At 51.5% G+C, this 12285-nt stretch overlaps 1 protein-coding gene across 7 annotated transcripts in view; it reads left to right on the forward strand.

The window, feature by feature from the left end:
* Positions 1-6047, forward strand: part of GRK5 (G protein-coupled receptor kinase 5) — a 225543-nt gene extending 219496 nt beyond the window's left edge. For 3 of the 7 annotated variants that reach the window (XM_027112746.1, XM_027112744.1, XM_027112745.1), the window contains one exon: positions 1499-1604. In XM_027112746.1, the coding sequence (XP_026968547.1) occupies positions 1499-1597 (99 nt within the window). In that variant the 3' untranslated portion in view covers positions 1598-1604. The other 4 variants (XM_027112743.1, XM_027112742.1, XM_027112741.1 and 1 more) reach the window with 4 other exon arrangements.
* The last annotated feature ends 6238 nt before the right edge of the window (positions 6048-12285 follow it).

The following is a 12285-nucleotide window of genomic DNA, read 5'->3' on the forward strand; positions in this document are numbered from 1 at the left end:
CGAAGTGTGAGCCCAGGATGTGCTCCCATTAGCCCATTTCACAGATGAGGAAACTGAGGCTGAGAGGAGTTAAGGAACTTGCTCAAGGTCACACAGCCAGTGAGTGAGCCCTTGCGGAGGATCTGGGCTAACAGGGCGGGCAGCACGGGTCAGGCACACTGAGAGAAAATGCAGACTGAGGCCTGAGTTTGCGGTTTTATCTAAAAACGTCATGTGAGTTTCACCTCCTATTCCATAATATACTCATATCCATCTACTATAAAAATATAATTTTCGGGCTTCCCTGGTGGCGCAGTGGTTGAGAGTCCGCCTGCCGATGCAGGGGACGCGGGTTCGTGCCCCAGTCCGGGAAGATCCCATGTGCCGCGGAGCGGCTGGGCCCGTGAGCCATGGCCGCTGAGCCTGCGCGTCTGGAGCCTGTGCTCCGCAACGGGAGAGGCCACAACAGTGAGAGGCCCGCGTACCGCAAAAAAAATATATATATATATATATATGTATATGTATATATACATATACATATATATATGTGTGTGTGTATATATATATATATATATATACACATATATATATACACATATATATATGTATATATATGTGTATATATATATATATAAAAAATTTTCAAATGCTTCCATTAAGTAAAATTGAAGTTCCAGAAAGAAATGACCTCCACCCCCGAAGTGGCCGAGCCCCCCAGGACGGCCCGGGATCCTGGGACAAGCGTTTGCTGTGGAAGCTCATGGCCCAGGTTCAAATCCAGCCCTGACCCTTCTCGGTTGGGTGGCAGCGTATTGAACCCAACCCCCGCCCCAGCCTCTGTTTGCCCACATGAAAAATCAGGATGGAGATGCCAGCTGCCCAGGGTGAGTGAGGTGGAGGACAGTGACCTCAGCACAGTGCCTGGCACCACGACTGCCACCAGGGGAGCAGACACGCCGGCTCTCTTCTGCAACGTGAGGGGCCCGCGCCCACGGGGGTGCCAAGAGGGTGCCAGGGATACTGAGGGCGAGCAGCTCGTGGTTCCCAAGCCGGGCACCTGCTAGAGCCCTTTGCACACACAGCCTTGTTTCCGTCTCCCAACAGCCCTGCGCAGAAGCGGCTCCTAACCCACATCACGGGCCAGGCAACCGAGGGAGTCAGACACTTTCTCAAGGTCACTCAGCTAAAAAGTGGCGGATTTAGGATTCGAACCCGGCAGCCTAACTCTGGGCCTGCAGGCCTAACCATGTAGATAGATATTATAGGAGGGACCACCTCCTCTCTGCCTTGGGCGTCTGTTAATCAGGTAAAGCCCTCTGCCCCAAGGGGTGGCCTCTGGACCTGGGTCTGCAGGGGGAGAACAGAAGGCAGCAGAAAGCAAGGCGGGGAGCTGGTCAGCTGAGCTCCCCTCCAGTTCAGATTCAGAGGCCCCTGTGATGCAAGGTCCCCAGGGCTCGACTCTGCGATGACTGACCTTCTCTCTCCCTCTTTCTCTCCTCCCTGCTCACCCTCCTTCCAGCATCAGAACAATTCCAAGAGTTCAGCCAGTTCCAAGACCAGTTTTAACCATCACATAAATTCAAACCATGTCAGTTCAAACTCCACCGGAAGCAGCTAGCTGCAGCTCTGGCCTGAAGCCCACGGTGGGACCAGCCTAGACCCTTCTCCTTAGAAGCGGACTTGTGACCGGTGGAGCTTCCGCCCTGGCGGGCAGGCGGGGGAGCCCTCCAGGAGCCGGGGAAGGAGGCCGTCCAGCCCCGAGATGGGGAGCCTCCAGGTTCCTCAAAGAGATTTCCACTCAGGTCTGTGTTCGGAGGCGGCCCTCAAGCCAAGGTGGATTGGCTGTGTCTCTGTCGAACATTGCAATAGAAATCCAATTGGATACAACTTGCACGTGTTTTAACAGCGTCGTAACTAGAACTGAATTTTGTCTTTATTATTTTTAAAGAAAAGTTTTGTAAATTTCTCTATTGTTTCAGTTTACATTTTTGTATATTTGTATTTAAATGAAAGTCAGACTTTGAGGGTGTATATTTTCTGTGCAGCCACTGTTAAGCCATGTGTTTTAAGACATTTTAGAGGGGTGGCGGGCGGGGAAGGGTGTAAAAAAAAAAAATGTGACTCAAGACTTCCAGAGCCTCAAATGAGAAAATGTTTTTATTAAATGTAGAAAATGATTCCCATTTCACCTTTAAAGGATTGATTGTATCCATCTCTATAACCTTTCCCTCCCTCGCATTGGTATCACCGTTCTGTTGGCTTGTAACTCTCTGAATTAAATGCGCAAAGACCGACTGGGACTTCACCCCCAGCCAGGATGTGTTCCGTTGGGGTCCATGGAGTTGCCTGGGCCCAACTCCGTCAAGATGTGCACTTTTCCTTTGGGGGCACACGATGCCACTGTTGCTTTGGCCTTGGCCTCCTCTTCCTTCTGGAAGGCGGCCGGTACGTGGAGCTGAGGGTCTTCAGCTCAAGGGTGTCTAGGCCTCTTTCTTTCTGAGTAGGTTCTGACTGCTAAAGCCAGTATGTTTTCAAGAGGCTTGCATCTGGGGATTGTTTTATTCTAGTTTTAAGAGACGCATAGCAACGATGAGGAGTAGTCATGGAACCCCAAGAGTCCCAAATGCTTACAGCCCATAGAAACATCAGGGAGCGGAGGTCTTGGGCTTGTAGAGGAGAAGGTGGCTCTCCAGGATCTCTGGGCATGTCCCTTGAGTGTTTACGGGGTCAGAGGGCCTTGAGAGCTTCCTGGGGCCCCGCAGATTCATTGGCTCAGGTGGCATGGATGCAGGAGGCTGGCTCTCCAAGCAAATGGGAGAGGCCGGGCCACCCACAGAAGCTCAAGAAAAACTCACTGTCCCTTCCGGGAGAGGTGAAGCAGAGGCGAGCTCTCATTGGGCATCTCAAAGCTCCAGGCACAAGTAGCCCCAGGAGAACTTGGCGGCTTTGCCAGACCAGGGTCTCTAAAGGCAGCCCCCAGGCCCTTTGAGCAGGGCTGTCCAGCCCCAGGGAGCGGCCAGCCTCCCCCCTGCCGCCTTCACAAGGTGACAGGGAGCAAAGCTGCCTTTGCCTCCCCTCCGGGACGGGGTGAACAGTTGAATTCCCGGCTCCCCTGCTTGCCAGGTCACCCTCAGTCAGACCTGGTCTCAGCCACTGGGCAGCTGCCAGGGTTTCTCCCGGCGCGGGCCCTGCACTTCCTGCAGCAGCATCTCCTGTTAAAATACAGATTCTGGGCTCCACCCCAAACCTACGGAATGGGATTCCCTGGGAGTAGTGCCCAGGAATCTGTATCTCTAAAAAGCACGCCAGGTCATTCTGATGCACCCTGGAGTGTGAGAACCACTGCCTTAGGCCATCGGTGGGGCTTTTGATGTGATCCTCCCAAACTTATTTCTCTAGGTGACCAGGCAACTTTGGAGCCTGAGCTTTTAGGGAGGAGAGAGAAGCCAGCGTGTCAGCCTGTGTCCCAATTTCCATGCTCCTTCCCCAAACTTTGCCATTGGGTCCTGAGGCTAGACAGGGGGCTGACCGTTGCAACTGACCATTTTGAGGTCATTTTACAAGGAAAGAGAAGAAAAGAAACAGTTGGGCCTCCCTTAGATCCCTTTAATGTGCAGTATTATTTTCTTCAAGACCAGCTCTCGTCTCCGAGGCTGCTTCCGTTACCTCTCTGGCGCTGAGTACAAGATTAATACAAATAGCCGTGTTCAGTGTTTGCTGAGGAAGTGGAAAGCTCTTTGAGCAGTATTTTAAGATCCTCAAGCTCTTACTGACCCTCCTCAATGAAAAGGACAGTCATCTTCCTGGGACAGTCCACGCCACCACCCTCCTGTCCAGAAATTTCATTCATTTTGCCCGATTCACAGCAACTCAAACCTTTCCAAACGGACTGGTGGGGAGCAACCAGTCTCTTTACACCTCAAAGCCAACGCACTGTCCGTTTGCGGTAGAGAATCATCAAGAAGCAAGAAAGAAAACATACATCTGCTCAGTGTGTTTCTACATCATGAGAGCACAGAAGCACAGGACTTTGCGTGGCTCTCAGGATAACGGGAGTCTTCCTTCACCCTCGCCACCTGTCCCCTGAGCGCCCCAAAGTGTACAGGGTCAGAGTTACTGGCCTTTTCAATCCTCCTTTTCCTTTCAGTCCATTGCTTTGTACAGAGAAGGGGCGTCTTCATTTGGAACAGTGCCTGAAAGCCAGCCCCCTCCCCTCTGGGTCCCCAGTTGCCACAGGTCCTGTCCCTGGACCCCCAGCCCTGCCCCGCTGCCAACCTCTACTCCAGCTTGTTTTCTATGGTTGCATTTTTAAAAAGATTTTTTAACTTAAAAAAAAAAAACACAAACCTTCCCACCATCTACCTGTCCAGGAGGAGGCCTATTTGGGCAGCCAGTGGATTTAAATCTTTTTACTGCATTTGAACTCTTCACGGAAGAGACTTTCTTCCTCCAAGCATGACGTTTTTCTCACCGGACCTTCTCTGACTTCGTGCCTTTGAGGTGAGACGCAGGGCCTTGCAGAAGCACCTCTGCTTCCCCTGTTCCAGAGCCAAGCCGCTGTCCCCAGTGAGATGGGGGTGGTCTCTGCCGTGATCACCATGACCTGTGAGTGTTTCTCAAGCCCCCTGGGCGGCTCCCATGATTATCACCCACAAGATCACAAAGACCCAACCCCACCTTCACGGAGGATGGTACCACCTCCCACATCAACTCATCCTCTGATCTTTCTAGGCCGGGAACATCGTTCTTTAAACCACGAGGCTTCTCGCGAGGGCGGCTGACTTGCACAGTAGCTAAGGGCTGCCCTGTCTTGAGCCGCCCCAGGAGGGCTTGTTTCCCGAAATGCACTGCTCTTAACAAAGGGGAGCGCTCAGTCTTGGAGGCCATGCAGCACGGAAGCAAGCGGTGTGGCCTGGGGTATGCACGCTTCTCAGGCAGCCCACGGGGGCAAATGGCAGTGAGTTCTGGGGACACGTATGTGGACGTGGCCTTGGCATTGAAAGCACAAGTGAGATGCGGCTGCCTGCCCTTGAATCTAGCAATCCTTGGTGATGCTGAGGGCCTGGCCTCCGAGAGGCCAGGGGTCAAGGAGCCCAGCCCTCCGTGGAAGCTTCCCCCTATCCTTCTACACCCCTGTCCTTTCCCCCAGACTTTTCCCACTAACTTTCTCATGCAAACTGCTGACCCAGACCTCAATACAGAGGGAGCACTGCAGCCTCCTTGAGCCTGGTAGCCCAGGCCTTGCCGAAGGGAACAGCGGCCTTGCGGACCACCAAGTCCCCCGAGATGAAGAGGAAACGCCAGTCGGGGTGACACCCAGCCCTCCTCTGGGGCTGCTGTGTGCTTGCGTATCCATGGGCAACCCCTCTGGTTGTCTCCTGTTCTCTAGCTCCACACTCTGAGGTAGGACCTCCTAACTTTTTAGCCTTTCTATGGAAAGAGTGTGAAATCTTTGTGCATTTCCAAGCGCAGAGCTGTGAGTCACGAACGGCAGAGAGCTCGCTTTCTGATCACAACAGACCACATGGTGACACCTCGTCCCCCTAGGCACCTTCTGTACCTACTTTTAGGACCAACCAGCCCAGCTTTTGAAGCTCCAACGTGTAGGGGTCAGACCCTGCTCAGGTGCAGGTACCTCGTCTGGTCTAACTTTAAAGGCTTGTGCTGTGGACAGTGGCTAAAACCTTTGAAACACTAGCTCTCCTTAGGAGGGAAAGACACTCCCCAAAAGAAGAATCTAGATGTCTTTCCCTGGTCCATCACTAAGTCATTTTTGTAATAGATCAAAAGCAAATGTTCTCAATTAGAAGAGCTTAGTGGCTGTTAAAATAATTAGTGTTAAAATAACAATCCTTCTAGTATCCAAAGGTTGCTATTTTTTTTTCAGGGAAATTTTAACATTGATGAGTAAAAATAGTTCCATTCTGGAGTCATTCCCGAGGATAACGGCTTCTGTTCTCCTGCTGCTCTTGAATCTTTGTATGTTCCCTCGAATATGTCACAGTGCTGCTGTATCTAGATCGAACCACTGTTGTTGTTTTTTTAAGAGAAATAAATTCCTTAATGAAAATATGGCTGCACTTCTTCCCTTCTGCTGAGCTGTTCTATTTCTTCTGCCAATGCCAGCTGCCCCCAAGATGCCAGGACGTGCTGCTTCAGTCTTTGAGTTAACCTTTCCTCAGGTGGACGGTTCAGCCCCACCCAATGCTGGCCCCCATGCTGACCACCCAACCTGCCCTGGCCCAGCTCCAGGGGGCAGGGTCTAAGGAGACCACCTGAGCCCTTTCCAGGTTGATGGGCTTCTGATCGCAGAGCCAGCAGACGGCTCCAGAAGTGTTCCTGCCACAAGGTACCATGCAGGAGTGGGGCGAGAGGGCCTGAGTGGGTGCTGGCACCCAGATCAGAGGGGGCACCTCCACCTGGCAGGTTTTACCTGACAGAGGCCACAACTTGGATGTGGGCTCCACAGAGAGGGCCTCTTCTGGCTGTCCAGCCTTCACGGAGCCACATGTTAGAACTGCTCACCAGCACGGCAGGATGGCCTCAGGACCTGGAGTCCCAGTCTAGGACCCGAGACCTGGCCAGTCCGCCTTCACCTGCCTGGCTTAGTGGGACATTGAATAGGGCTCTGGGCTCAAACAACCCCTTCCTGACAATCTGTGTGAGTTTGAGCGGCCACTTAACCCTGAGCCTCAGTGGCTTCGTGTGTACAAGGGGGTGACACCTGCTGGGGTGCGGGTTCTCCTGGAAGATTCAGGGGGACACGTGTGATGCCCAGCACAGAGACCTTTGCCATGGAGGACACTGTCGCCCTGGCTGTCTTTGGACCCCTTTTGAGCCTTGACAGGGCAGGGGTCATAGACCCACACACATCGGGCCCTGGGCCCAGCCCGGGAGCTGGCGGCAGTCCTAGCCCCTGGCAAGGGAGGCCCTGAGCTGGGATTCGAGGCTGGAGCCGCCCACCTCACAGGGAAGGTAGGAACTGGAATCGTGTCGCCCCGTGGCTGCCGGAGCAGGTGTCTTTCCTAACGATGTTGGAGGACTGAGGAGGAGTCTGCTCACTGAGGGGCTCGAGGGAGGGGGGCTGGTGAGCAATGGGGATGGCGTGGGGACCTGCTTGGCTGCGGGCCTGAGGGGGACTTCTCCTGGAGAAAAAGGAGGGGTGGGAGGAGTGCTCTGAGCCTCTGGACAGGGGTCCCATCACAGGGGCTGTTATCTCGGTGGCCCCAGTGCTTTCTCTGGGACCTTCTCCCACCGTCCCAGGACCCTCCGCCACCTGAGCCGGCCCCCCAGGCAGACAGAGCCTCTGTCCTCCTGGGACAGAGGGGCCAAGGGAGAAACTCCAGCCCCGCACACCGGCCACCCGCCCCTGATACCTCTGGGCCCCTTCCCAGGCAGAAGGGGCGGGCCAGGGGCAGACGGCCCCTCCCTGACCTCCTCTCACTACGGACAGCCATAGACGTGGTAAGTGGGGGCTGAAATGGCCTCCAACTGATTTAGTTTCAGCGAGGCTCAGCGTGGGCACCCCCAGGACACCAAAGAGCCTCGGGACGCTATCCGTCTGGCAGGGGGCCTATCGGGGTGGCGGGATCTACCTGCCACCCCTGGAGACTGTGAAGAGGAAGGAGACAAGGGACCCTCGGGGACGGGCACTGAGCCGTAGCAGGTCAGGGCTCCTGGTACCACTTTGGCTGTCCCTCAAGCCAAGCACTGCCAGGGCAGGTTGGCTGTCGGGGTGGGGGGGGGGACAGGGCGGGCAGAACTATAGGAAGGAGGCCGTTCACTTGGCTCGAGGGCTCCCCGCTCTCAGCCATGAATCAGATAAAGGCCCTGCCTCTCCCGCTTGTATTCCAGGGGCATCAGTCCCCCGCCACACACACAGATAAACCAGGGGTTGTGGAGACTCAGGCCAGTGCCTCTCACACTTAGGGAGCATAGCCTCACCTGGAGCTTTGTAAACTACAGATTCTGATTCACTAGGCCTGGGTCAGGGTCTGCATTCCTAACAAGCTCCCTGGAACGGCTGCTGGCCCACGGGCTATCTTTGAGGAGAGAACCTCAAACTGGGAAGTCAGGCCAAGGTCTCTGGCCAAGCCAGGGCCTGCGTTCCCACCGCTGTCCCCTTCAGGCCCTGCATTCAGAGGTATAGCTATCTTAGGAGTACTCGAGTGTGTCTGCCCTGCCCTCAGAGGGGCTCAAGCTAGTGGTTCTCAATGTCTGGTCCCCGGACCCGCAGCAGGAGCCTCCCTGGGAGCTCGTGCAAATCCTCACCCTGACCCCAGGCCCACTGAATCAGAAACTCTGGGTGGGACCTGGTAACAGGCCCTCCAGGTGATGCGGGGGCACACTCAAGTTTGCGGGACCCTGATTTACAAAGTGCTTTCATCTCCTTAAAATCTTGTTGAAGCCCACGGTCTCCCTGTGGACAGCTTGTTAAGCTGAGACGGTGGAGGGTTCACGTGGGTGAGGTTCATACCTATAAGTGGGAGAAGGTGAGTGTGGTTGGCTGCCCTCGTTCCTCAAAAATGAGAGCGAGGATGTAACATGTGGTCGTATTGCCTTATCTCTTTAAAAAAGGATAAGCCAAACACTAAAAGAAAAAATTACCTAGAGGGAGAAGTAGCCAACAGGGAGGCGGGGTGGGGGAACAGATATAAAAGGCAGACTTCTCTGAATGTGCCTGTCTCGCAGATTGACTTTGAAAGCTACGGGTCAAACATAAAATAAATCTGAACTTAGGGGAGCTTTTTATTCAAAAGGATTCTCGCCAAGGAGGAAAGAAGGGGTTATTGCCAACAGGGGGATGGAGAATATCGCAGAAGAGAGGCCGCTTTGACCCTAAGATCTGCAAGGACTCAGGGGTTTTCGTTCTGGAGGCGAGTAAACACGCCGCCTCCCATCCCACTTCCCCACCCTCGTTCTTTCCAGAAGAGAACAATTTAGAGGCCAGCGTATTGTCCAAGGGGCTGTGTGCTGGCTCAGGCTGAGGGTGGGACAGAGTTCAGGGTCTGGAGGAAGGAGACAAACGTAACCAAAGCTGGGTTGACAAGCATTTTGTTCCGACGGGCCAGTGAGGACTGACAGTTCAGCTATTCATTTAGGAGGCAAAGGGTGGGAATTTGGAGGGTCTGTATCTGGCCTTGTCCTAGGCAAACGAGGGGGACATCCATGGGTCTTATCCAAGTCATATGGAAAGGGAGGTTCTTTGCAGTGAGCTGTTTTTTTTTTTCCGGAACTCAAAAGGGTGAGGGGTTATTTCTTTAAAGTCACTGTTTTGCAATAGCCCAGGGGCTCAGGTAAAATTCAACACTGTCACCTGTAAACGCTTTAGATGATTATAAAACAAAACTAATATCTTTAAAAGCATTCCCTAAAAATCAAAAGACAAAACAAACCTATCTGGGTATGCAGTTGGTGGTGTAATCACACAGAGAACGCTCCTAAGTGACTTTGAAACCGAACAGGACCCCGTGGGGCCCTCCCAGCTCCAAAAGCCCCTCCATGGCCCCTGTTTGCAGAAAAAAGGCTTTAGTCTCCTAGGCCTTCCCCAAGCTCCAGAGAGCAGCTCAGGCAGTTAATAGGACGGAGTCGCAGGACTTTGGGTTCCCCTGAAGGGATGTAGATAACAATCTAGAACATATTTGAGTTTTTCTGCAGAAACTAAGACACCCACCCAAGGGGAGGATGGTGACTACACGCTGACCACAAGCACGCAGACCCCAGACTGGTAGGAACCAGAAGGTTGAGATTCTGGGGACATCACCCTGTTACCACCAACCAATCAGAAGAACGTCACACGCCCTGCAGCCACCACCCCAAATTTTACCTTTAAAAAGTCTTCCCTGGGATTCCCTGGTGGCGCAGTGGTTGAGAGTCCGCCTGCCGATGCAGGGGACGCGGATTCGTGCCCCGGTCCGCGAAGATCCCACATGCCGCGGATCGGCTGGGCCCGTGAGCCATGGCCGCTGAGCCTGCGCATCCGGAGCCTGTGCTCCGCAATGGGAGGGGCCACAACAGTGAGAGGCCCAAGTACGGCTGAAAAAAATAAACTAATTAATTAAAAGTCTTCCCTAAAAGCCACCGGGAATTTGGGTTTTTTGAGCACCAGCCGCCTGTCCTCTTTGCTCGGCCCCGAAGTAAACCTTTCTGTCCAGATTCTGACATTTTGGTTGTTTGGCCTCACTGTGCGTCGGGCACACAAACTTGGGCTTGACCACAGCAGGGAGTCCTGTGGGACCCAGACCGTGGCCTCCAAATACCATTTCCCACTAAAAGGACCCAGGGCTCCTGGGGAAATGGCCGACTCCAAGGCTGGGGGAGAAAATGCCCAGGAGAAACCTGGGGTATCTTGTTGTCCCAGAAAACAAGGAATTTATCAAAGACTGCTAGGGTTGTGTCCAAAGTACTCAGGAGCAACTTGAAGGAGTTCCCAGTGGCCAAATAGGGGACAACTGGAATATTAGTAAGAACGACAGATTAAAACAATCAAACATGTTGAAATCCAGGAGTTTCTAATAATATTCAATAATTTTTTTTTTAAAGAAAAACATCATCAGTCTTTTTTTTTTTTTTTAGCTGCACGGCTTGTGGAATGTTAGTTCCCCAACCAGGGATTGAACCCACGGCCTCAGCAGGGAGAGTGTGGAGTCCTAACCACTGGACCGCCAGGGAATTCCCCATCAGTCACATTTGGAGGATTCTAGAGAACTAATACATTTTTTGGAAAACTAATAAATAATGGAAAAGAATCAAGTCCCATTTATCGTCCAATAGAGTTTATGCCAGGAATGCATTGATATAGACTTTATGTCTCACATTAGCTCTCTCAGCCACCTAGAAAGGGTTGAATACTCTTATGATGCCCATTTACAAATTAGGAAACCGAGGCCTTGAGAGAGTAATTTAACCAAGCTCTCCCAGCTACATAAATAGAGGTGCTGGGACCTGAACCAGGCCATTGGGCTCCAGAACTTGTATGCTTGGCCACTGGGTCATACAACTGCTATAATGAAGACACTCTTTGCTTTGCCCAGCCAAAGGCAAAAGACTTCAGAGAGACAAAAGCTCAGACAGGAAATGCCAGGGCCTGAGGCTCATTGAATCTTCGATGTCTTGTCCATGTTACTTTACAGAAAAACCTCACACCACTTCAAGCACGAGAATGTTCTCACTCATCTGATAGTGGGCCTGGCATCCAGGAGACATTTTTTTAAAAATTATTTTCCTCGCTTTCCCATCTTGCCCCCATAAAACAATAACAATGAAAACTACCAACTACATAAGGCCGAGCCGGAAAACCCTGTTTGGGGGTTGGGCTGATGGCTGAGTATTAGAACAGAGCTGTTCCCAGCATCAGTGCCCAAGTTTCTGCTAACTTGAAAGAACATTTGTCGTTGGCTTGGGCAGAAACCTCATCTGAATAAACCCTCTTGTGCAGATTTTGATGGTGATATTTTGAAGACGTGTCTACACTGGGAGTGTGAATTCCAGAGTAGGGTCCTGCATAAGCTAGCTAAGCACTGCACTTCCACGCATGTGTTATTTCACTGTTTATACCAAAGCATTTCAATGTAAATTACACACAAGATAACATTTGAGTGAGGCAAAAACCCCGGACCCCAGTATTATGGAGCTCATCAAAGCCTGAGAAAAGCTGAACTTGACTTTGGCACAAACTCCAAAGGATTTTCAAAGCAAATAGGTTTTTCAGGCAAGGGGAAAAATTACACTTAGCAAGCCTGTGAAAACTGCCTTATATTTAAAGTGGGTTTCTTGTGGACCACATAGAATTGGGCCCTCCTTTTTTACCCAATCGGACAATCTCTGTCTTTTAACTGGCATGTTTGGACTACTCATGTTTAAAGTATTGTGTTGGCCAAAAAGTTCATTTGGGTTTTTAACCAACCCAATAATTTCTATGAATATGGGTGGCTTAAAACCTTCCATCTTGTTAGCTACTTTCTATTTGGTCCGTTTGTTCCTATTTCTTCCTCCTTTTCTGCCTATGTGAGTTTAATTGAGCATTTTTTATGATTCCATATAACTCTTGAGTTATTATTTATACATCTTTTAAAAACATCTTAGGAGTTGCCATAGGGCTTACAATATACGTTTTAAAATAATCTGAGTCTACCTTCAAATAATATTATACTGCTCTATAAGTCATGTAAGAATCTTAAAACTTTTATTCCCATTACTCAGCCATAAAAAGAAACAAAATTGATCTATTTGTAGTGAGGTGGATGGACCTAGAGTCTGTCATACAGAGTGAAGTCAGAAAGAAAAAACAAATACAGTATGCTAATG

Source organism: Aethalodelphis obliquidens, unplaced genomic scaffold (assembly GCF_003676395.1).
Source record: "Aethalodelphis obliquidens isolate GAN/ISIS:26980383/991018 unplaced genomic scaffold, ASM367639v1 scaffold11, whole genome shotgun sequence".
In the NCBI taxonomy this organism is placed as follows: Eukaryota; Metazoa; Chordata; class Mammalia; order Artiodactyla; family Delphinidae; genus Aethalodelphis; species Aethalodelphis obliquidens.